The sequence below is a fragment of the Pistacia vera genome, unplaced genomic scaffold, assembly GCF_008641045.1.
Source record: "Pistacia vera cultivar Batoury unplaced genomic scaffold, PisVer_v2 Contig588, whole genome shotgun sequence".
NCBI classification, from domain to species: Eukaryota; Viridiplantae; Streptophyta; class Magnoliopsida; order Sapindales; family Anacardiaceae; genus Pistacia; species Pistacia vera.
The window spans coordinates 120600-143328 of NW_022196432.1; the positions used below are offsets into that span (position 1 = coordinate 120600).

Below are 22729 nucleotides of genomic sequence, written 5' to 3' on the forward strand. Positions count from 1 at the left end.
CCTAATTATAATAATCTTCTCTCTCCTTTCTCCAAATGTAGAGGTATATAAACTATAATATCATGCATGTCGACGACACTTCATTGGTTGATCCCTAATATTATAATGTAGAAAAACTAGCTAGGAAGAACACTATTCCAAGTTTATCTAAATCTAGTTCCAAGCCCAATTAAGGAAGTGCATTTGTAAAAACCTTAGTTAGGTCCTCTCACAATAGGCATATAGAAGAAGTCAGCGAAATCCGAGAAAAGTTAGAAACAAATTAATGAGTTGAGGCATCTTCCTCCAGTTATCAATGAAATTAAAGTTTAGGCTGCAAGAAGGGCTACCTAAGAAATGCGGTGACAATTTTTTTTTAAGTATTTTAGGTCTCTAGGCCCACATTGGAGTTTGTTTAATCCTTCGAGCCACGAAACACTAGTGACATATTTTGTTCATAGAAAGATTAGGTTACAATACTTTGAAGTTGAAAGTTACAATTACTCTTTTTTGATAAATTATCATGGAAGGTTACAAATCTATAGTTAACTTTTGGTAATGCATGTCTAAAAATATCAAATTATTCCTAGCCTTCAAATGGAACAGATGGAATGCTCTACCTCTGCTTATGCCTGAAGAAGTTATTAGGATTGTTGACGCTTGATTTTGGACGCCAACAACTCACACGTGGGAAACGCTAAGCTGACTCAGGAGACACACGCGAATGGATCCATAAGATTTGAATATGGTGCTGAGACTATATATGTTGCAGAAAAATAAATAAAAGATTGGCAAGAGGGGGTTTTTATAGTGGTTCGGATGCTCAAACAAGCGACTCTTACATTCACTGTTATTTTATTGATCTCTGACTATTTCTATGATTTTACCCGTAAGGCATACAAAGATGAAGAAATACCGTGTTTACAGAGAGAGAATTGAGCTTTTATCTATGGTTAGCTCTCATATGTCCAGCCCCCTTCTTCAGGAAGAGGAGTGGCCATTTATACACCTAAACACTCAATGTAATGAGTGTTTTGCAAGTTGCCTTGACACATGAAAGGCTCTCATCCATTCATTTCTTGAAATAAGATAGAATTGGTGTGAATATCTTTGAGGAGATATGGGCTTGGTAGCACATTTATTAGGTTGACATAAGCGTGACTTTTGAGGCATAACAGAAGCCCCCCAGTTTTTGAAGTGCGTAATAGCACTTCAGAAACTCAAGTCTTTGGTCTGAATGGCTGCAGTCTCGAACTGAAGAGCTCGAACTATTCCTAGCGCGATTGAGTGCTGAGAATGACCTGAAATCTGTTAGGAGCTCGACCTGAAGTTTGTTAGGAGCTCGACTTGAAGTCTGTTAGGAGCTCGATTTGAAAGGTCAAAACGACCTCAACCTGAAAGGTCAAAACGACATCGACCTGAGAGGTCAAAATGAGCTCAATGAGCAAAACGACCTTAACTTGAGAGGTCAAAACGACCTCGACCTGAGAGGTCAAAACGACCTCAATCTTAGAGCAAAACAAGTTCAATCTTGAAAACAAAACGATCTCAATCTGAGCTAAACGAGCTCAACTTAAGAGCAAACGAGCTCAATCTGAGCTACACGAGCTTAACTTGAGAGCGAAACGAGCTCGACCTAAGAGGTCAAAATGACCCGAATAAACAAAACGAGTTCAATCTGAGAGGTCAAAATAAGCACGACCTGAGCACATAATGAACACGACCTGATCGTATACCGAGCTCGACGTGAGCACGTAACGAGCTCGACCTGAGCACATAACAAACTCAACCTGGGCTCGACTTGAGCACATAATGAACACGACCTATTCATATAACCAGCACGACCTGGGCTCGACATGAGTACGTAACGAGCACGACCTGGGCTCAACCTAATCACATAACGAATCACAACCTGATCACATAACGAGCACGACCTGGGCTCGACGTGAGCACGTAACGAGCTCGGCCTGAGCACATAACGAGCTCAACCTAGGTTCGACCTAAGCACATAACGAACACGACCTGATCACATAACAAGCACGACCTGAGCTCGATATGAGCACGTACCGAGCTCGACCTGAACGCATAACGAGCTCAACCTAGGCTCGACCTGATCACATAACGAACACGACCTAGGCTCGACGTGAGCATGTAACGAGCACGACCTGAGCACATAACGAACACGACCTGTGCACAAGAGATCAGTGATCTCAACGTGTGATCAGCGATCTGAACACGTAATTTGAAGCTAAAGATCCGCGATCTAAAGCTGAGGATCAGGACGGCATGTGCGTACGATCTGCGATCTGGCTACGCAATCAGAGAACTCTGATGCGTGCGATCTGCGATATGGCCACGCGGTTGGAGAATTCTGATGCGTGTGATCTGCGATCTGGCCACGCGGTTGGAGAATTCTGATGCATGCAATCTGACCACGCGATCAAAGAATTCTAACGCATGCGATCTACGATCTGGTCACGCGATCGCAGAACTCTGACTCGTGCGATCTAGCCACACGATTGAAGAATTATAACGTGTGCGATCTGTGATCTGACCACTCGATTGGAGAATTCTAATGTGGGTTTGAGATCTGAGCACGCCATTAGGGAACTTGGATGCAGGTTTGAGAATTGGACCTGCATGGGCCACCAAATTGTTGACGCTTGATTTTGGATGCCAACGACTCGCACGTGGGAAACGCTGAGCTGACTCAGGAGACACACGCGAATGGATCCATGAGATTTGAATATGGTGCTGAGGCTATATATGTTGCAGAAAAATAAATAAAAGATTGGCAAGAGAGGGTTTTTATAGTGGTTCGGATGCTCAAACAAGCGACTCCTACATCCACTGTTATTTTATTGATCTCTGACTATTTCTATGATTTTGCCCGTAAGGCATACAAAGATGAAGAAATACCGTGTTTACAGAGAGAGAATTGAGCTCTTATATATGGTTAGCTCTCATATGCCTAGCCCCTTTCTTCGGGAAGAGGAATGGCCATTTATACACCTAAACACTCAATGTAATGAGTGTTTTGCAAGTTGCCTTGACACATGGAAGGCTCTCGTCCATTCATTTCTTGAAATAAGATAGAGTTGGTGTGAATATCTTTGAGGAGATATGGGCTTGGCATCACATTTATTAGGTTGACATAAGTGTGACTTTTGAGGCATAACAAGGATCAACTTTGGTTTTCACTCTTACCAATCGTTCGAAGCTAACCTTGAAATACTTCTCACCCCAAACTTTACCCTCAATGAAATTTCTGTTACTCAACTTGTTCATACCCAAATCAAGATCCCTATAATTCACATATCTCCATCTTCTCACCCAATTACGAAAGTGATTTCAAATTTATTAGGAGATCACACATACTTCAAGATAAATAACATAGAATATAAATTATGAGAATTCTATTAGGAATATAATAAGTTCCTACCAAGAGTAGAATATCTCATGTATCACCTAGACATAGAGAAGAAAACCACTTCAAGACCATGAGAGAATGTGACAACACATGTTAGAATATTGCAGGTGGTTTTCCTATTTGTTTCTAGGTGAAATTATTTCTTTTTAGGAAACTTTGGTTCTCATGGGGTAACAAAACGGAAGGTGTGTCTTCTTGTGTCCCCATATTAATCCCCTTTCCTATTGGTTTGACAAATATTTAATCAAGAGATTATGGTGAGTACATCATTTTCCTTCACTTTAATATTTTTACTTTGGGGACTTTTGAAAGTTCAATTTTTTTCTTTACCGTACAAGTGTCTGTTTAGATAACTTTGCTATTATTTTGACCTAGGCATTTGGGATTGGTCCAAAAAACTCGGCCGAAAGGATTGGTCCTAAGACTGGTCCTAGGACACTTGTCCTTGTAGGATCAGGCCCTCCTCCAAGGCCCAGTCCTAGGCCTAGGCTCAAACCCTTTTGCTTAATTACGAAAAAGTCATTTGTAAAATATCCAAAAATCCCTTAAAAAGTTTGAAATTCACAAAAATATTAAGGATTAAATTAGTATTTTACAAAAAAAAATTAATACATGACCGTTGGCTACCAATGGTCATGTGCTTGGGGGCGGGGTGGGGGGTGGGGAAGTTTTTTTTTTTTCAATTTCCCCCAATCCTACTCTATAAATAATCCCTCACACTTCCAATTTTTTTACACCAACTCTCAATCTGTCTACTCCAATCCAATTCTCATTCATATTTTCTTCGATTCAATTTATATTTATATTTATAATTTATTCATATTATTCAATTTTCTCTATTTTTCAATATCATCTCCTATTCATATTATTATTTATTTTTTTCATTTTAATTATTTATTATTTTGTCATAAATTCATAATAGAAGGGCCAAATGAGTTCTACATTCCATCAACCGAAGAAATGGAAGGGTTCGATCCATTTTTACCCTTTCTAGAGGTAGCAATTGCAATTCAATGACAACAACCACATTCAGCCGGGACGGGGTGCAGCCAAACACAAGCGAGTTGCAACTCCATGGCCCAACCCCCCTGACTATCAAAGATGTCGTGTCCAATGTATGGTGAAACTTCACCAAATCAAAACGGGCAAAGGCGAATGGGAAGGGGGAAGAATCATGCAGAGTATTAATTTTTGTGGAATCGTTATCAGTGCTAAGAAGGGGACTTCAACGATGCAACGACATTTGGAGAAGAAGCACCCCCAAATAATGCAGTTGTTCGATTCATCTTCAACCAGACCAAGTAGGTAAATTCAAACTCAACTTAATTTTAATCCAAAATCTTTAACTCTGTCAACATGGCAATACAATGCACTCCAAGCACGAGAGGAAATAGCAAAATACATAGTTGCTACGGACTCTCCCCTTTCTTCATCTGAAAATCTTTTTTTATTCACTTGATTAAAACTGCATTTTGTCCAGCATATACCCCTGTTAGTAGAAGTACAAGTAGAAGAGACATATTAAAACTTTATAACCAAATAAATATTCAACTTAGAAATGAATTTCAAAATTCTAGAAATATATCTATTGCACTTTTTCAAACATATGAGCTTGTAAATCAAAAACAAATTTTTTAAGTGTCACAATACATTACTGAGATCATGGTTGGGGTTTACAACAAAAATTGATAGGTTTTAGACCATTATATACTGCACATAATGCTGACACTATTTATTTTATAATACTTGAAGTTTTGCAAGAATATGTATTAATTGATAGAGTTGCAGCGCTAACGCTAGATAATACAATTGCCAACATTGCGGCTATCTCTTTATTTGAAAAGAGATTGGATCCGCGTGGTGAAGGCAATTTTTTTCACTAGAGATGTGCTTGCCATATCATCAATTTGATTGTTAAAGCAGGTTTAGAAGCTATAAATTCGAAGATTGAAAGGGTGCGAGCGGCTATCAGATTCATCGTCGATGGTAGCAACAAAAGATGGCAGGAGTACGTCAAATATTATAAGCAAGATGATCCACCGATTCGATCTGTGAAGTTATGTACGAACATACCTATCCGTTGGAACTCTACCTACTTGATGTTGGAAAAAGCTTTTCCAAACGCAAGACAAATTATAGATTTCATCAACCAGTAGGAAGTTGTTAGCTATGATGATTTGACGGTTTGCGAACTTTTTTATTCATTTCTTAAAGTTTTTTATGAATCCACTAATACATTAAGTGATATTTATTATCCTACTACTAATTTAGCATTAGATATTTTACTTCAAATTTCTAAAACTTTTGCTAAATACAGATATAATGACATCTTAATGGAAATTGTTTCAAAGATGGAAAAAAAATACGAGAAATATTGGTTAAATATTCCATTCTTATATGGATTAGGTCTTGTTGTAGATTTTAGGTTTAAATTACACGTAGTTAATTGTATAGTTACTAAGATAGTCCAGCATTTAAGACATGATTATACATATTATTTGATTAACTTTAAGCAAAAATTGGAAAGCCTTTTTTCTTTATATCAAAGCAGGTACAATGGAACTGGAACGTCCAGCAGAGACGACCAACAGGACCTTGATGAAGACAACTATGAAGAATCGAGCATGTGGACGTATATGGAACATGGCGGCGGAAGTAGTAGCTCCAATGCGTACATAAATGGACCAAATGAGCTAAATCGCTACCTACAACTGGACATGTTTTACATGACAAAGAAGGAGAAACGTGAGATGGATGTCCTTCAATGGCGGAAACAACATCAAAGTCGATTCCCTATTGTAGCGCAAATGACATGTGACATTTTATCTATGCCAGTTTCTATAATTGCATCCGAGTCAGCATTCTCAACGAGTGGCTGGATTGTTGAAGACAGAAGATGCTCTTTAACCAATAAGATGATTGAAGTGATAACGTGTTTACAGTATTGGACTCATGTAGAGAGAAGACTACAGCAGCACCCTAAAGATCCTGAACTATTCGAACTCTTCAGGAACACAGATTTGAACGATGTAAATATTGCTAACGATGAATAATTTAATAAAAACAAATTTATTTAGTTGTTTATTTGTGAAGTGTAATTGTGTGAATATTACATTTATGTTAAAATTAATTAATTAAATCATCTCTTTAAAGTTTAAATTCAAATCCCCATATTTATGAATAATTATTAATTATAATTAACCATTAGTTTATTTATTATTTTATTATTTTTTAAAATTAATTAAAAATTTACTGATCCCTCAATGGTGGAAATAAATTTTCTAGGCCCCTAAAAATTACATAAACCCCCCTACATAATTTTTTTGGACCCCTAATTATTAAAAAAAAAATTGTGGGGGTGAAAAATAATTTTTTAGACCCATAGGACCTGTCCAAGTCCTAAAATTTCTCATGGGCCTGGAACCCATGAGCGACTAGGCCCAATCAAGCCCAGATAATATTTATTTGAGTTGACTTAGAAATTAAAATTATCTGATAAATAATTTTTAGGGGAATTATAAGAAATATATGGAATAATGAGGAATGGCTAATACTAGACCTAGGATCAGAAATAAAAAATTTTATTTCTGATCCTAGGTCTAGTATTAGCCATTCCTCATTATTCCATATATTTCTTATAATTCCCCTAAAAATTATTTATCAGATAATTTTAATTTCTAAGCATGATTATCAAGTAAATGAAAAAAATTTGCCAGTCTTATTCAGAGCAGATCCTAGGTCTAGTATTAGCCATTCCTCATTATTCCATATATTTCTTATAATTCCCGTAAAAATTATTTATCAGATAATTTTAATTTCTGATCCTAGGTCTAGTATTAGCCATTCCTCATTATTCCATATATTTCTTGTAAAGTTGTAATTCCCGTAAAAATTATTTATCAGATAATTTTAATTTCTAAGCATGATTATCAAGTAAATGAAAAAAATTTGCCAATCTTATTCAGAGTCGATCTCAATGATCTAATCAAACATTAAAATATTTAAAATATGATTGAACGAGATGGATTATGTCATCCATCACGAGAGAAGAGACCAGTAATACATATGTTTACTAATAGTAATTAATTATAAATTATTTACCCAAGTTGATATGCTGAGTAATGCAACTCATGGCTCACTATGACTGTTAAAAAAAAAATACAAAAATCGAATCGAACCGTAATCGAACTAGTTTTCTGATTTTCCAAAAAATTGGTTCAATTTTGATATAAAGAAATACAAAAACCGATTTTCCGGTTCGATTATGGTTTACGTTATTATGGGAACCGGTTAACCAAAATTGGTTTTATAAACCGGTTTATTATAAAAATAATAAAATATAAAATCAAAACAATAAAAATCAAAATATTTAAACCTATTCATTAAAAAAATATATAAAACACAAACAATAAAACTAGTTTATTATAAAAATAATAAAATATTAAACCAGTTTAAATTAGGGAAAAATCAAAATAAAAAATAAGTTAAAGGGAAAACTGGTTCAAACCAGTTAACTGGTTTTTACTAACCGATTAACCAGTTTTCCTGTTAACCAAAAAAACCAGTTTTCTCCTTAATCGGTTCGATTTTGGTTCAAAAAAATTCTTGAACCGAAAAACTGGTTCGGTTCAGAAAATTGGTTAATCGTTCATGAACATCTCTATGGCTTACAATCCAATCTTACAAACTTACTCTCACAACATTGACATGGCAGCTCGCAATTGGACAGGTGAGACCCATAACGAGCAGGTGTGACCTATTTAGGAGTTGACCAATTGCGAACTATCATGTCGGGATTGTGAGAGAAAGTTTATGAGATTGAGTTGTAAATAGAGTATTATCCAATTATTAAATATTAAATATGAAATCAACTTTTAGAATCGATTTGGGCAAGTTTTGTTGTCTCTTGAGATATATAGAAGAACATAAATAGATGATTTCAAAAGAATTCTTAGAAAACAAAAAACAAAAATTTATTTTTTTATTTTTGTTTTCTACAGTAGGCAAGGTATCCATTTGTGGGTTGAAAGATGGAACATAAAAAGAAGAGTTTGTGGTCAAATAGTTTGATTGATACTCTTTGGTGTATTATTTAAGAGGTCTTGAATTTGAGTTTGTCTTTGATTGTTAATGGAAGCAACTATTGAAATTTTTATCTTATTGATAATTTTAAGGTCTCAAAAATTAATTAAAATATGTTTAAGCTGGTTAGAACTTTTTGATAAAAAAAATAAATAAATAAATAAATAGTTTGTACTGATGAAGGCTCCGTTTGGTTCAAAATTTGGGGGTTTTGGAAAAAGTTTTTTTGAAAAAAGTTAAAAAAAAAGTTGAATTGGGCGGGTATTACGATGTAGGATTTATAAATTAATAAAATACCCCATATATTTGTTTTTTTACAAAATACCCCTATAATAAAACATAAAAAATTAACAAAAATACCCCTAACCCACCCTCAAACACCCCCAGTCGGCCACCACCACCGGAGGTGGCCGGAGTCGCCTTATGGGCGCATGACTGGCAGGATCTTGCCGGTCATGCGCCGATATGGCCTTTTCCGGCCAGATCTACGGTGGATCTGGCCGTCAACCGCCAGATCTGGCCGTATTTGCTCTCAACGATGGCCAACAAATGGTCGTTGATGATGGTCAACGACGACCGTTTGTTGGCCGTCGTGACCGACTGTTACGGCCAAAGATCTGGCAGTCAACGACCAGATCTTTGGCCTCAGATCTGGCCTTTTCCGGCCAGATCCACCGTGGATCTGGCCGGAAAAGGCTAGATCGGTGCACTACCGGCCAGATTCAGCCGGTAGTGCGCCATCCTACCAGATTCCGACCATTTTCTGGCGGTGGTGGCCAGAATCTGGTAAATGTGGATTGTTGGGATGTTTTTGTAATTTTAAAAAAAATATTTATGGGTATTTAATTAAATTAACAAATTTAGAGGGTTTAAAAAAATTGAATAATATTGAAAATAGTATTCCTAAAAATGAGAGTTTTTGGGTATTTTACTGTTTAACTTTTTTGGGAATACTAAGAGTAGTATTCCTAATCTTGAACCAAACGAAGCCGAAATTTTTTTGAGTTTTGGGAATTGAAAAGAACGAAAACCAAAGTTGACCCATCAATGCAGGTAGGGCCCAGATCCGGATTATTAAATTAAGAATTTTAATTAACAGTGGGTTTGGTCACCGTTGATCAGCCAGGCTATCACGAACATCTGACTTTTCTTTTTTGACTTAGAAAATGATTGATTGCATCTGGCCGTTAGATATGTTTTATTCCGTGAACGTGATCGTGACGATATTGTAATTAGGAAAGACTTTTTAAATATAGAGTCAACTAGACCAATAATTTGTAATCTCTTTCTAAGTAAGAATATATATATATATATATATTGTAAGTGGAGTCAGACTAATTTGACCGCATCTCAATTAATCATCGGATCCATTGAACATCCCCACAATAATATTTATAACCTTCTCTAAATAAAGAAATAAAATATCTCACAATAGTGTTTGTAATATTTTCTAAGTAAAGAAATAGATCTTACAATAATGTTTGTAATCTTTCTGGACAAGGAAATGTAATGTCAATTTTTCATATTTGCATGTGTAGCATTATGGATCGAAGTTTTGCAAGGTCCAAAAAAATAAAAGGTGCTTCAATTCCAGATACATAAGAGAGGCCCTCAAAATCATGGGCTCCGCTCCGAACTCTCACGTGAAATCCAAGCTGTCTGGAGCACATAACGGCGGCTTGCACATGAGATTCATGCAAAGGGGTGAAGATAAACTCAGGCTTCGGCACGGAAAGTTCAGTAAACCTGAGGTTTTGAGCAGTAGAATTAAGAATTGAATCAAATGAAGAACTGTTTGTGGAGTAAAAGTGGAGAAAGGAATGGAATCCTTAGAATTGACAGAGAGGCATTGCAGAAAATTCTCTTCAACAGGATTTGGAAATTGTTGCCAATGAAGAAGGTGATAAGAGGACTGAAAGTATTAAAAGGAAGTATTTGCATGAAGCCATCATCCTTTTTAAAGTTGCTTCTTGTGGTTCAAGAATTGAGAATGGAGTTATGGTTAGGGGTGTGCAAAAAAATCTAATATCTAATCCAATCTGATCCGAAAAAATCGGATATCCAAAAATTCGAATCAGATTTGGATATCAATTTTTGGAAGATCTAGATTTTCATATCGAATACCGAATCGGCCCTGCAAAGAAATCGGATATCCAAATCTAATCCGATTTTGTCCATAATTACAAGTTTTAAGAAGTTATTTCAAGATCCCAGGTGAAAAGTGGTAAAGTATGTGGACTTTCTGAAATACGATGACAACTTTTGGGGTCAAAAGAATGAAATATAGATGTGGTAGGTGTACTGAGGATAATGCAAAATTTTAGGGGGCAAATTGATAGTTTTCATGTGATTCGGATCAAAACCAGATCAAAAAAAAAAAAAATCCGGATGAGATTTGAATCAGCTTTCATCCTTATCCAAATTTTCGGATCAGATCAGAAAAATGCAAAACCGGATCAGATATCCAGTTTTGCACACCTCTAGACTTATGGAAAATACAAATATGCCATATATGGCTATAGTTGCTCCATCTCCGCAGGAAAAAAAAAAAAAAACTATTGTGCATACAACCCATTACTAGTTAAAAAATATAGTAATGCTACAGTTACCGAAGGATGCACACCGAATAACGTGACTCAATCTTGACCGTTGATTCATTATAAGTTAATATTAATATACGGTCAGGATTTTGCCACTTCATTCAGTGGTTGGATTCGGTTTGTAATTATTTGTAACTCTATCATTTTCCTAAAAAATATAGTGTCAAAAGTGTGTACTCGTCTCATGGTAGACTACTAAAGAAAGCTCAAAAAAATCTTAAATACCACGAAGGTTTCAATTCAATCGTACCACAAACTAATAAATTTATAGAAGAGACATTGTCACAATTGGTGACGCTGCATCCAATTTTATCTTCCATGAAAAAATAATTCCAAAGCTTCCTCCTTAACCTCTTCTTATTACCTATCAGAAAATAGTTAGCATTAGTTACAGAATTTGTTATGTAGTTAGAGAATCAATTATTAAGTTAGTTAAATCTGTTTTAGTTTATTAAACGGTTGTAGTTTGTTGACGCTTGATTTTGGACGCCAACGACTCGCACGTGGGAAACGCTGAGCTGACTCAGGAGACACACGTGATGGATCCATGAGATTTGAATATGGAGCTGAGATTATATATTTTGCAGATTATATAAGTAAAAGATTGGCAAGAGGGGTTTTTATAGTGGTTCGGATGCAACAAGCGACTCCTACATCCACTGTTATTTTATTTGATCTCTCACTATTTCTATGAATTTGCCCGTAAGGCATACAAAGATGAAGAAATACAGTGTTTTTACAGAGAGAAAGAATTGAAGCTAAATCTCAGCCCAGCCACCCAGCCTCTCTTCTTCGGGAGAGAAAATCCATTTATTCACATTTGCACTCAATGCAATGAGAGCTTTTGCAAACTGCCTTGACACATGGAAGGCTCTCGTCCATTCATCTCTTTGAATGAGATGAAGTTGGTGAGAATATCTTTGGAGATATGGGCTTGGCAGCTGGTACAAGAGACATTAATTGTGCTGCATAGGCTTGACTTTTTGAGGCATAACAGAAGCCCCCCAGTTTTTGAAGTGCGTAATCGCGCTTCAGAAACTAGTCTTTGATCTGATTGGCTCGGTCTCGAACTGAAGAGCTCGAACTGAAATCTGTTAGGAAGATGATCAGAAATCTTAGGAAAACGACCAGAAATCTGTTGGAAAACGACCAGAAATCGTTAGGAGTGACCAGAAATCTGTTAGGAAAACGACCAGAAATCTGATAGGAGACGACCTGAAAGGTCATAACGAGCTCAATCTGAGCAAAACGAGCTCAACTTAAGAGCAAAACCCCTCGACCTGAGAGGTCAAAACGAGCTCAAAAAGCAAAACCCCCTCAACTGGAGGTCAAAACGAGCTCAATGAGCAAAACGACCTCACTTTGAGAGGTCAAAACGACCTGAATGAGCAAACGACCTCAACTTGAGAGGTCAAACAGCTCAATGAGCAAACGACCTCAACTTGAGAGGTCCAAACGAGCTCAATGAGCAAAACGACCTCAACTTGAGGTCAAAACGAGCCAATGAGCAAAACGACCTCACTTTGAGAGGTCAAAACGACCTGAATGAGCAAAACGACCTCAACATGAGAGGTCAAACGAGCTCAATGAGCAAAACGACCTCAACTTGAGAGGTCAAAATGACTCAATGAGCAAAACGACCTCAACTTGAGAGTCAAAACGAGCTCATGACAAAACGACCTCAACTTGAGATCAAAACGAGCTCAATGAGCAAAACGACCTCAACTTGAGAGGTCAAAATGAGCTCAATGAGCAAAACGACCTCAACTTGAGAGTCAAAACGAGCTCAATGATCAAAACGATCTCACTTGAGAGGTCAAAACGAGCTCAATCTGAGCAAAACGACCTCAACTTGAAAGCAAACGACCTCGACCTGAGAGTCAAAACGACATGAATGAGCAAAACGACCTCAACTTGAGAGGTCAAACGAGCTCAATGAGCAAACGACCTCAACTTGAGAGGTCAAAACGAGCTCAAAAAGCAAACGACCTAACTTGAGAGGTCAAAACGAGCTCAAATGGCAAAACGACCTCAATTTAAGAGGTCAAAACGAGCTCGACCTGAAAAGGTCAAACGAGCTCGACCTAAAGGTCAAACGGCTCAACCTGAGAGATCATGCGACCTCTACCAAAGACACAAGAGATCAGCATCTCAGCGTGTATCAGCGATCCAACACGCGATTTGAAGCTAAGGTTCCGCGATCTGAAGCTGAGGATCAGGACGGCATGGGCGCGGGTTATGCGATCTGCCACGCGATCGGAGAACTCTGATGCATGCGATCTGCCACGCGATTTGAAGCTAAAGATTCGCGATCTGAAGCTGAGACAGGATGGCATGGGCGTGCGTCTGCGATCTGGCCACGCGACCAGAGAACTCTGATGCTGCGATCTGATCTGGCCACGCGATTAGAGATTCTGATACGTAATCGAAGGATTCTAACGCGTGCGATCTACGATCTGGCCACGCGATCGGAGAACTCTGACGCGTGCGATCTGGCCACACGATGGAGAATTCTAACGTGTGCGATCTGCGATCTGGCCACACGATTGAGAATTCTGACGCAGGTTTGAGATCTGAGCACGCCATCAGGGAACTTGCAGGCTTAAGAATCGGACCTGCATGGCCACCAAACTGTTTGACGCTTGATTTTGGACGCCAACGACTCGCACGTGGGAAACGCTGAGCTGACTCAGGAGACACACGTGATGGATCCATGAGATTTGAATATGGAGCTGAGATTATATATTTTGCAGAAAATATAAGTAAAAGATTGGCAAGAGGGGTTTTTATAGTGGTTCGGATGCAACAAGCGACTCCTACATCCACTGTTATTTTATTTGATCTCTCACTATTTCTATGAATTTGCCCGTAAGGCATACAAAGATGAAGAAATACAGTGTTTTTACAGAGAGAAAGAATTGAAGCTAAATCTCAGCCCAGCCACCAGCCTCTCTTCTTCGGGAAGAGAAAATCCATTTATTCACATTTGCACTCAATGCAATGAGAGCTTTTGCAAACTGCCTTGACACATGGAAGGCTCTCGTCCATTCATCTCTTTGAAATGAGATGAAGTTGGTGAGAATATCTTTGGAGATATGGGCTTGGCAGCTGGTACAGAGAGACATTAATTGTGCTGACATAGGCTTGACTTTTTGAGGCATAACATAGTTCATACTCCATGTATATATAGTCTCCTATATTCCAACTTCTAAAATAAGAAAGAAATTCATTTTTGCAATTAATTTTTCATGGTAACAGAGCAGAGTTAATCTAACCAAGATTCATCAATGGCAACTTCGGCTACTTCTGCTACAACTCAGATTGATCCTACCCAAAATCCATCTAGCCCTTATTATCTTCATCCTAATGAAAATCCAGTTCTTGTTCTGGTATCTCCAGTACTCACGCCTATCAATTATCATTCTTGGGCGCGAGCGATGAAGATGGCTCTGCTTTCCAAGAACAAACTGAAGTTTGTTGATGGTTCTATACAAGCACCTTCAAGCACTGATTTTTTATATCCTGCTTGGGAGCGATGTAATACCACGGTAATGTCTTGGTTGACTCATTCTCTTTCACCTTCTATTACTCATAGTATTCTGTGGATAGACAAAACTTATGATGTATGGAATGATCTTCGAGAAAGGTTCTATCAAGGATACATTTTCTGAATTTCTGATATTCAAGGAGAAATTTATGCTTTTAAGCAAGGAGATCGAAATGTTACAGATTAGTTCACTAAACTGAAGATTAATTCTTTGGGATGAATTGCTAAGTTTCAAACCTATTCCTTCATGTTCTTGTGTGAGTCCTTGCTCTTGTGATGCTATTACTGTTGCCAAAACTTATCAGAATAATGACTATGTCATCCGATTTCTTAAAGGTCTTGGTGATTAGTTTGCTATTGCTAGATCACAGATCATGCTCATGGAACCTTTACCTTCTATCAATAAAGTTTTTTCTTTGGTGCTACAGCAAGAAAGACAAATGAATTCAAGAGTCTCAATGGCACTTTTTAATAAAGCCATTCGAAATGATTCATTCAACAAGAAACATACTGGTGCACAATCATCCACTAAGCATGCCAATGGTGATAAACGGTTCTACACTTCCTGCGGAAAACCACGCCATACTGTTGAAACATGCTATAAGAAGCATGGTTATCCACTTGGATATAAACCCAGAAATGGCAATTCATCTACTCATAATGTGATTTCTGTAGAAGGAAATGAGTCTTCTGAAAATTCTTGCTCTAATTCTGATTCGCCAAAAGAGAATCCCGATGCTGTTATCTCTCTGACTCGAGCAATATCAGCAAGTATTAGCCTTACTCCAATCCTCTAACATTGAGAAACTTCCATCGTCACCTCATTATACCAATCAAGTTACCACTCAACATCAAAATTCCACCCTTGTTTCCAATTTTTCACCAATGTCAAGTAATCATTTTTTCACTCTCCTGCTCATCTAAATCTGAACTATGGATTATTGACACAAGCACCACGGATCACATTACTCACTCCTTGTCCTCCTTTGGCACATACAAACAAATCAAACCTATTTCAGTAACTCTACCAAATGGACATTGCAACACCACACACTTTTCTGGCATTGTATTTTTCACAAATGGTTTCGTTCTTACTAATGTTCTTTACATACCCAACTTCTCCTTTAGTTTGATTTCTGTCACAAAACTTACTTCTTTGCTTCATTGTTGTCTTATTTTTCAAAACACTTGTTGCTTGATACAGGATCTGACCTCGTGGAAGACGATTGGTTCAACTAAAATGCAAGATGGCTTATACACAATGTGTAGGTCCTTCACTAATCCTTCCTTTCCATCTCGTGTTTCTTTAACCAATACAAATATTGCCTTTGATGTCTGGTATTATAGCTTGGTCATCTATCAGATTCAAGAATCAAACTTTTGGCTCCTTATATACCAACTCTTACATTTCATAACAATTCAAGTTGTAATATTTGCCATTTTCTATAAGCCATACAAGATCAGATAAGTGTTTTGATATTTTACATGTTGATATTTGGGGTCCCTTTTCTATTCCCTCTGTACATGGCCACAAATATTTCTTGACCATTGTTGATGATTGTACTTGGCATACATGAATTTTCTTAATGCAAAATAAGTCTGAAACAAGGCCTTTACTTCAATCTTTCTTTTCTTTGATTGAAACTCAATTCTCTGCCAAGATTAAAATTCTTTGAAGTGATAATGGTTCTAAATTCAATATACCAGTTTTTTATGCTTCTAAAGGAACAATTCATCAAACTTCTTGTGTTGAAACTCCCCAGCAAAATGGTATTGTGGAGCGTAAACATTAACATATACTGAACGTGGCTCGGTCATTATTATTTCAGTCCAATTGACCCAAAATTTTCTAGAACTACACTGTTCTTCATGCGGTTTATTCGATTAACAGACTTCCTTCTCCATTTTTGCAACATAAATCACCCTTTGAACTTTTATACAATGAACCTCTAGATTTTACTAGTCTCAGAGTTTTTGGTTCACTTTGTTTTGCATCTACATTGTCTACCAATAGGTTGAAATTTGATTCTCGAGCTCGAAAGTGTGTTTTTCTTGGCTATAAATTTGGAACTAAAGGCTACATTCTTTTGGATATTGCTTCAAAAGAAATTTTTGTCTCTTGTAATGTCCTCTTTCATGAAACAATTTTTCCTTTCACTATAAAAGCATTGTTGATAAGAGTGTAATTTATATATTTTTTATTCCTTCCATAATATGTTTTTGTTATGTTTGATGCCTATTTGAGTTGATTAGAGTTTATTTTGTAAGTTTGGCATATTTGGATAGACTTTAGGAAATAATTGAGAAAAGAATAGGAAACTCCAAATTTTCCAGATTTTTCGTTATTCTGACCAGTGCTACGTTTTTCAGGTTTTTCATGGAGTCAGATTTCTCGATTGCAAAAGTGTCCTTCAGAAGAAGTAAAGTAGACGAATCAAGCTTTCCAGGAAAGTATTATGGGCAAGAATCTGAGTTCGTTTGGGTTCTCAGTCGTTGTTACAAAACCAGACCTGGAATCCTAGTCGCGGAAGGATTTCTTGGCTGAGTATTGAATCTTCAAACGGGCCTAACTGGAGCGTCAGATATCGAAAGCAGGTGATTCAAAAGCCCAAATTCATCTACACATCTGGGATTACAATTTTTATGAAGTGATCAAGCCCAGAAAAGATCATTTACATTGCAAGAATCCTGGTGCAAGTTGTAGACGAATTATGTTTTCCATATCTGATAAGATTTTGACAGTTTTGGAAGTCTATCTTATAGGAAACGTCTAGGAAAGTAATTTCCGTGATTCCTGGGGTAGAATTAAGAAAAAAAAACATGTTATTTATTGAGGAGTGTTAGGTTAACCAAGGGAGAGACGGCAGGAGAGTTTGGTTTTTCAGTTTTTTTTTTACTTTCTAGGTCAAGATGTGCGGCTGATCTTTCTTCTTCAGTTCAAGGGGATTTTGAAGCCTAAATTCATTTCATTGGTGTAACTTAACTTCACTAATATTGTTCTTAATCTTGTTTTTATTAGAATTGTTTATGTTATTCTGTTGTAATTGTTTATGATTCTTGTTTGAGTGGTTTAGTTTGGGCCTGCTAAATTGTTTAATCGGAATTTTACCTGTTAGAATTAGGAATTGTGATACGTAATTGTCCTTTTTCTATTCAACAAGTAACACATGATGATAGATGATTATGGACAAGTTTTCAATCTGTCATCTTGAATAACATAACCTAAGTTAAATAATCCGATCTTGCGTGATTGTTGCTTAGAGTGATCTATTTTCCTAATTCTTAAGGCTGCCATTGAATTAAATTTAGAGAGCTTGTTCTAGGTTGTTCAAGGTTAGGATCTACTCGAAGAGCTTATTTCAGTAGTGATAACTAAGGGAAAATTTGGATAACAGAGCTTGTTGTTTCCTAGGGTCAGTAGTTCCATAATAACGAGATAGAATAGTGTTACGGTTAGTTCATGTCCAATGCATGTTTATGTGGATCTTGAACCGAGAGCTGGGTGTTTTTAACCTGATATTTTCTACCATTAGAGATTTCTTTGTGTTACTTTAGTTTGCTTTGACTACAACCCCCTTTCATTACTATTGTCATGTTACTATTTAGGGTTTTATTTTATTTTTCTATTGTTGTCATTGTTTTAGAATATAGAAATTAATCGAATCATTCCCTGTGAGATCGACCCTTGCTTACGCTATATACAATTCAGTAGTTAGGTTAGGAAGGTTATTAATTTGGAGCATTCAGCACGCTACCAATTGTCTCCATTTGTACCTTTACCTCAAGAATCTCCTTCCCTTGATTATGTTATCCCATCAGTCCCTTCCTTGTCTTCAGCTCCTCAATTGTCTTCTCTACCATCTACACTTGTACCCCAAGAATCATCTTCACTTGATCATCTTGTTTCCAAACCTGATTCCCCTATTCGAAGTCTATTCTTCTTCGATCACATAGACTTTGAATAGCTTCGTCTTACCTACAGGATTACCTTTGTCATCTTGCAACTTCGATTGATCTTCCTCATCTCCACTCAGGTACATTGTATCCTTTATCCTCTGTTATTTCTTACTCCAACTTATCTCTTTCACATAAAAATTTTACATTAGCCATTTCTACTACCTTTGAACTTAAAACTTATGCCCAAGCCATTAAGCGTCAATGTTGGAGAGAGGCCATGCAAGCTAAAATTATTGCTCTTGAACAAAATCATACATGGGTTCTCACTGATCTCCCTCTTGGTGAGTCTGTAGTCGGCTGCAAATGGGTTTATAGAATCAAATACAAGGCTGATGGATCTATTGAAAGGTATAATGTGTGGCTAGTTGCAAAGAGGTATACACAAATTGAGGGTGTTGATTATTTTGATACCTTTTCCCCTGTTGCTAAACTCACTACTATCAGATTACTTTTAACATTGGCAGCTGCTAATCAATGGCATCTCAAGCAACTCGATGTTAACTAGGGGTGTTTGATTAGGGTACCTTACATTTTTGGAAGGAATTGGAATCGACGGTTCCTTGAATTTTGGAACCAGATGGTTCTGGTTCCCAAATACCCAGAACCTGTAACAACGGTTCCGATTATTGCCACCCCCCCCCCCCCCGATCATTGTTACACATTCTGGTTCTGGGAATTTTGGAACTGAAACCGGAATCGACGGTTCCGGTTCCCAAATACCCAAAACTAGAACCTGTAACAACGGTTTCGATCTAGAACCTGTAACAATGTTTTCGATTCTGGGTATCCTGTAAAATTCATTATCTCTACACCCCCCCCCCCCCCCCCCCCCCCCCCCCCCCCCCCCCCCCCCACCACCCCAACCCCCCCCCCCCCCCCCCAAAAACAAACCAAAACCCCCCCCCCCCCCCCCCCCCCCCCCCCCCCCCCCCCCCCCCCCCCCCCCCCCCCCCCCCCCCCCCACCCCCCCCCCCCCCCCCCCCCCCCCCCCCCCCCCCCCCCCCCCTCCCCCCCCAAACCCCCCCCCCCCCCCCCCCCAAAAAAAGTCTTTAAAATGATTAAAAAAAAAAAAACTCTTAAAAACTTACAAATACCCCCCACCTGGCACTTGTTAACAAAATTAAAATTATAAATTTCAAATTTTAAACTCCAAAATTAAAATAATCCATTGAAAATCACAAATTCAAAATTAAAATATTACAATAATCCATTGAAAATCACAAATTCAAAATTATAAACTCCAAAACTAAAACGATGAAATTACATAACATATAAAATAAGTAACATAACAATTAACAACATCCAAATATGAAAAACTGAAAACATTTCATGCTCCATGCTCTAAATTGCTTGCCTCATGTGCATTAATTTCTTTGAAATAAATACAAGAAAATCAATTAATAAGTTCAAAATATTGAATACAATAATTTGGGAATAAATTAACTAAATATGAATAAAAAAGATTGATATTATTTTGCTACCTGAGTCATAACTTTCTGCATCCATCAAGTAATCCTCAAAAGTAGTTGGGGTATATGCATATCTCAACCAATCTTGTGCACAAACTAATACTTTCACAATAGGTGTACTTAAAGAACTCCGAAAGTGATCAAATACACAACCCGATGTACTGAAAGTTGACTCAGAAGCAACTACAAATACCAGAATAGCAAACACATCTCTTGCCATATATGAGAGAACCTTATACGTTGCAGCATTTACTTTCCACCAATCTAGTATGTTCAAGTTGGACTTCCCGGGTAGACATTTCTCCTCAAGGTAAATCTCTAACTCTGATTTGGTCATATCATGAACCTCTACCTCCATCCCCTCCTCATACTCACCTAAGGAGAGGTCGTACTCAGTATCATCACAACTCACACCAGTAACTGAAGACTAGCCAATTCCGGTAATTTGGGAAGAACCGGAAGTTTGGCTTTCTTGGAAACTTGATACAACTTCCACATAAAAATCATACAACTGTTGTAACAAATCTCTCAACTTTCTAGACATCAACCCAATCTTTTGCAAATCATTGCCATAAATCTTTTTGTACCCCCACTCCACATATTTCATTTTAAACTGAGGATCTAAAACTGCTGCAATCAATACCATCATGTTTGATCTATCAACACTTCCATAATACTTATCAAACTTCTCTTTCATTTTCTTTGACATGTTGTTAAGTATTGGATTTGCGTCTTTCTCCCAGTCATTCAAAGAAAGCACAATACCAATTGTCTCTTGAAAGTAAGTGTTAGAAGTCACATAGTTCAACTCTAACATTTTTTTTGTAGCTTCATAAAATTTTCTGAGGAATTTAGCAAATACATTTGCTTTTTCCCAATCTTCGTTAGAAGGTGTATCATGTGACAAATCCGCGATGTAGTTGGGATCCTCAACTTCTAACCTCTAAAAAGCTTTCTTGAATTTTACTGCAATATCTAACATCAAATAGGTGGAATTCCATCTAGTAGCAACATCAAGATACACACCACCTTTATAAGCAATCCTTTCTTTTTTCCCACATCTCTGACACGTTTCGGCTTTAGCAGGGGAACTCCTCACATACTTAACCGAATTACGAATTCGGCTAATAAATCTTTTGTCTCACTAAGACAGTCTTTCACGATCAAATTCATAATATGAGCAATACATCTCATGTGGAAGAACTTGCCATCCAGAAGTAGTGCTAATTTGCCCTTCAAGTAAGTGATTGCCACGTCATTAGCGCTAGCATTATCCAACGTTATAGTAGACACTTTATCTTCAATACCCCAATCAAAAATGCACTTCTCAACCACTTTGCCTATCTCCCTTCCCTTGTGACTACTAATAGGCACAAAATTAAGAATTCTTTTATGTATAACCCAATACTCATCAATGTAGTGACCAGTGAGACATAAGTAGCTAATATTCTGAATTGAAGTCCATATATCGGTAGTCAAAGCAATCCTAGACTTTAAAGACCACAACTTACTTTTCAGTAAAACCTTCTCATAATCAAAACGTTTCACAACATCCCTAGCCAATGTGATGCGAGAAATATTTAACCACAAAGGTTGCAATGAATTTAGAAATCTCCTAAACGGTGGCTGCTCCACCATTCAAAAAAGGTTCTTCCCTAATAATAATCATTTCAGCAAGCAACTGCCTAGACACCTCTTGATTGAATTTCCATGTGTTAATCGTACTATTTTCCTCTTCTTCTTCGTTTATGGCTTGAAAGATGAGATAAGTGTTTGGCTTCTATCTACATTGCTTGGGCATTTCTTACAATTGGATAAATGCTTACACATAGAAGAAGTTCCATTCATCGCATTATACACCAACATCTTTCCACAATACGAACACTTTGTTCAGTCTACTATGCTGGTTGTCTCATTGAAAATTTTCTCAAAGTGTTGCCACATGTCAGATGGCTTATGCTGTGCACGCACATTTGAGATAGACTCTCTAACAATATTAGGCATATCCTCCCCAATGTCAATGTTCTCTCTAATTAATGATTTTGTTCCTGCAAAAAATTTGCCAAGTTCAACTTCAAAAGAATTTAAAATACATATAATATTTATATATGTAATGTTTATGTGATATTATGCCATCAATAAATAAAATATTATTTACATGCTCCTTAAATGTTTTAACTGACTTAACTACCTAACTTTTTCATGCCAAATTCTAAGGTTGTATAGTGAATGTTACATTATCACCATCCTTTGGAAGGATTCAGTAGTTGGTTGTCTAAATGAATATCCTCAAATATCTTAACATATCAACATAATACACAGTTGTGAGGTTTCTTTTCATAAAACATCCAAGCAAAATTGAGACTAGTAAAGCTCTTTCGTCGAGTGCGCGATCATGACAGGACTCGAGGAAGAAGCCCCGGCTAACTCCGTGCCAGCAGCCGCGGTAAGACGGGGGGGGCAAGTGTTCTTCGGAATGACTGGGCGTAAAGGGCACGTAGGCGGTGAATCGGGTTGAAAGTGAAAGTCGCCAAAAACTGGCGGAATACTCTCGAAACCAATTCACTTGAGTGAGACAGAGGAGAGTGGAATTTCGTGTGTAGGGGTGAAATCCGGAGATCTACGAAGGAACGCCAAAAAGGTCTTAAAGGAGCACCTATCTGCC

At 37.4% G+C, this 22729-nt stretch overlaps 1 protein-coding gene across 1 annotated transcript; it reads right to left on the reverse strand.

Moving 5' to 3' along the window:
* Nucleotides 1-20491: 20491 nt before the first annotated feature.
* On the reverse strand, nt 20492-21702 carry LOC116109702 (zinc finger BED domain-containing protein RICESLEEPER 2-like). Its single transcript, XM_031395926.1, has 2 exons — nt 21181-21702; nt 20492-21007 (listed from the first exon to the last, which is right to left on the reverse strand). The coding sequence occupies exons 1-2, from the start codon at nt 21700-21702 to the stop codon at nt 20492-20494; spliced, it is 1038 nt and encodes a 345-aa protein (XP_031251786.1).
* Nucleotides 21703-22729: the final 1027 nt, after the last annotated feature.

Excerpts from the sequence above, each read along its gene's own strand:
- LOC116109702 (XM_031395926.1), bottom strand. The coding sequence starts at position 21,702 with ATGGTGGAGCAGCCACCGTTTAGGAGATTTCTAAATTCATTGCAACCT. Across the intron at positions 21,008-21,180 it reads AAGATTTATTAGCCGAATTC|AGGTTAGAAGTTGAGGATCC; the intron begins GTAATTCGGTTA and ends AAAGCTTTTTAG.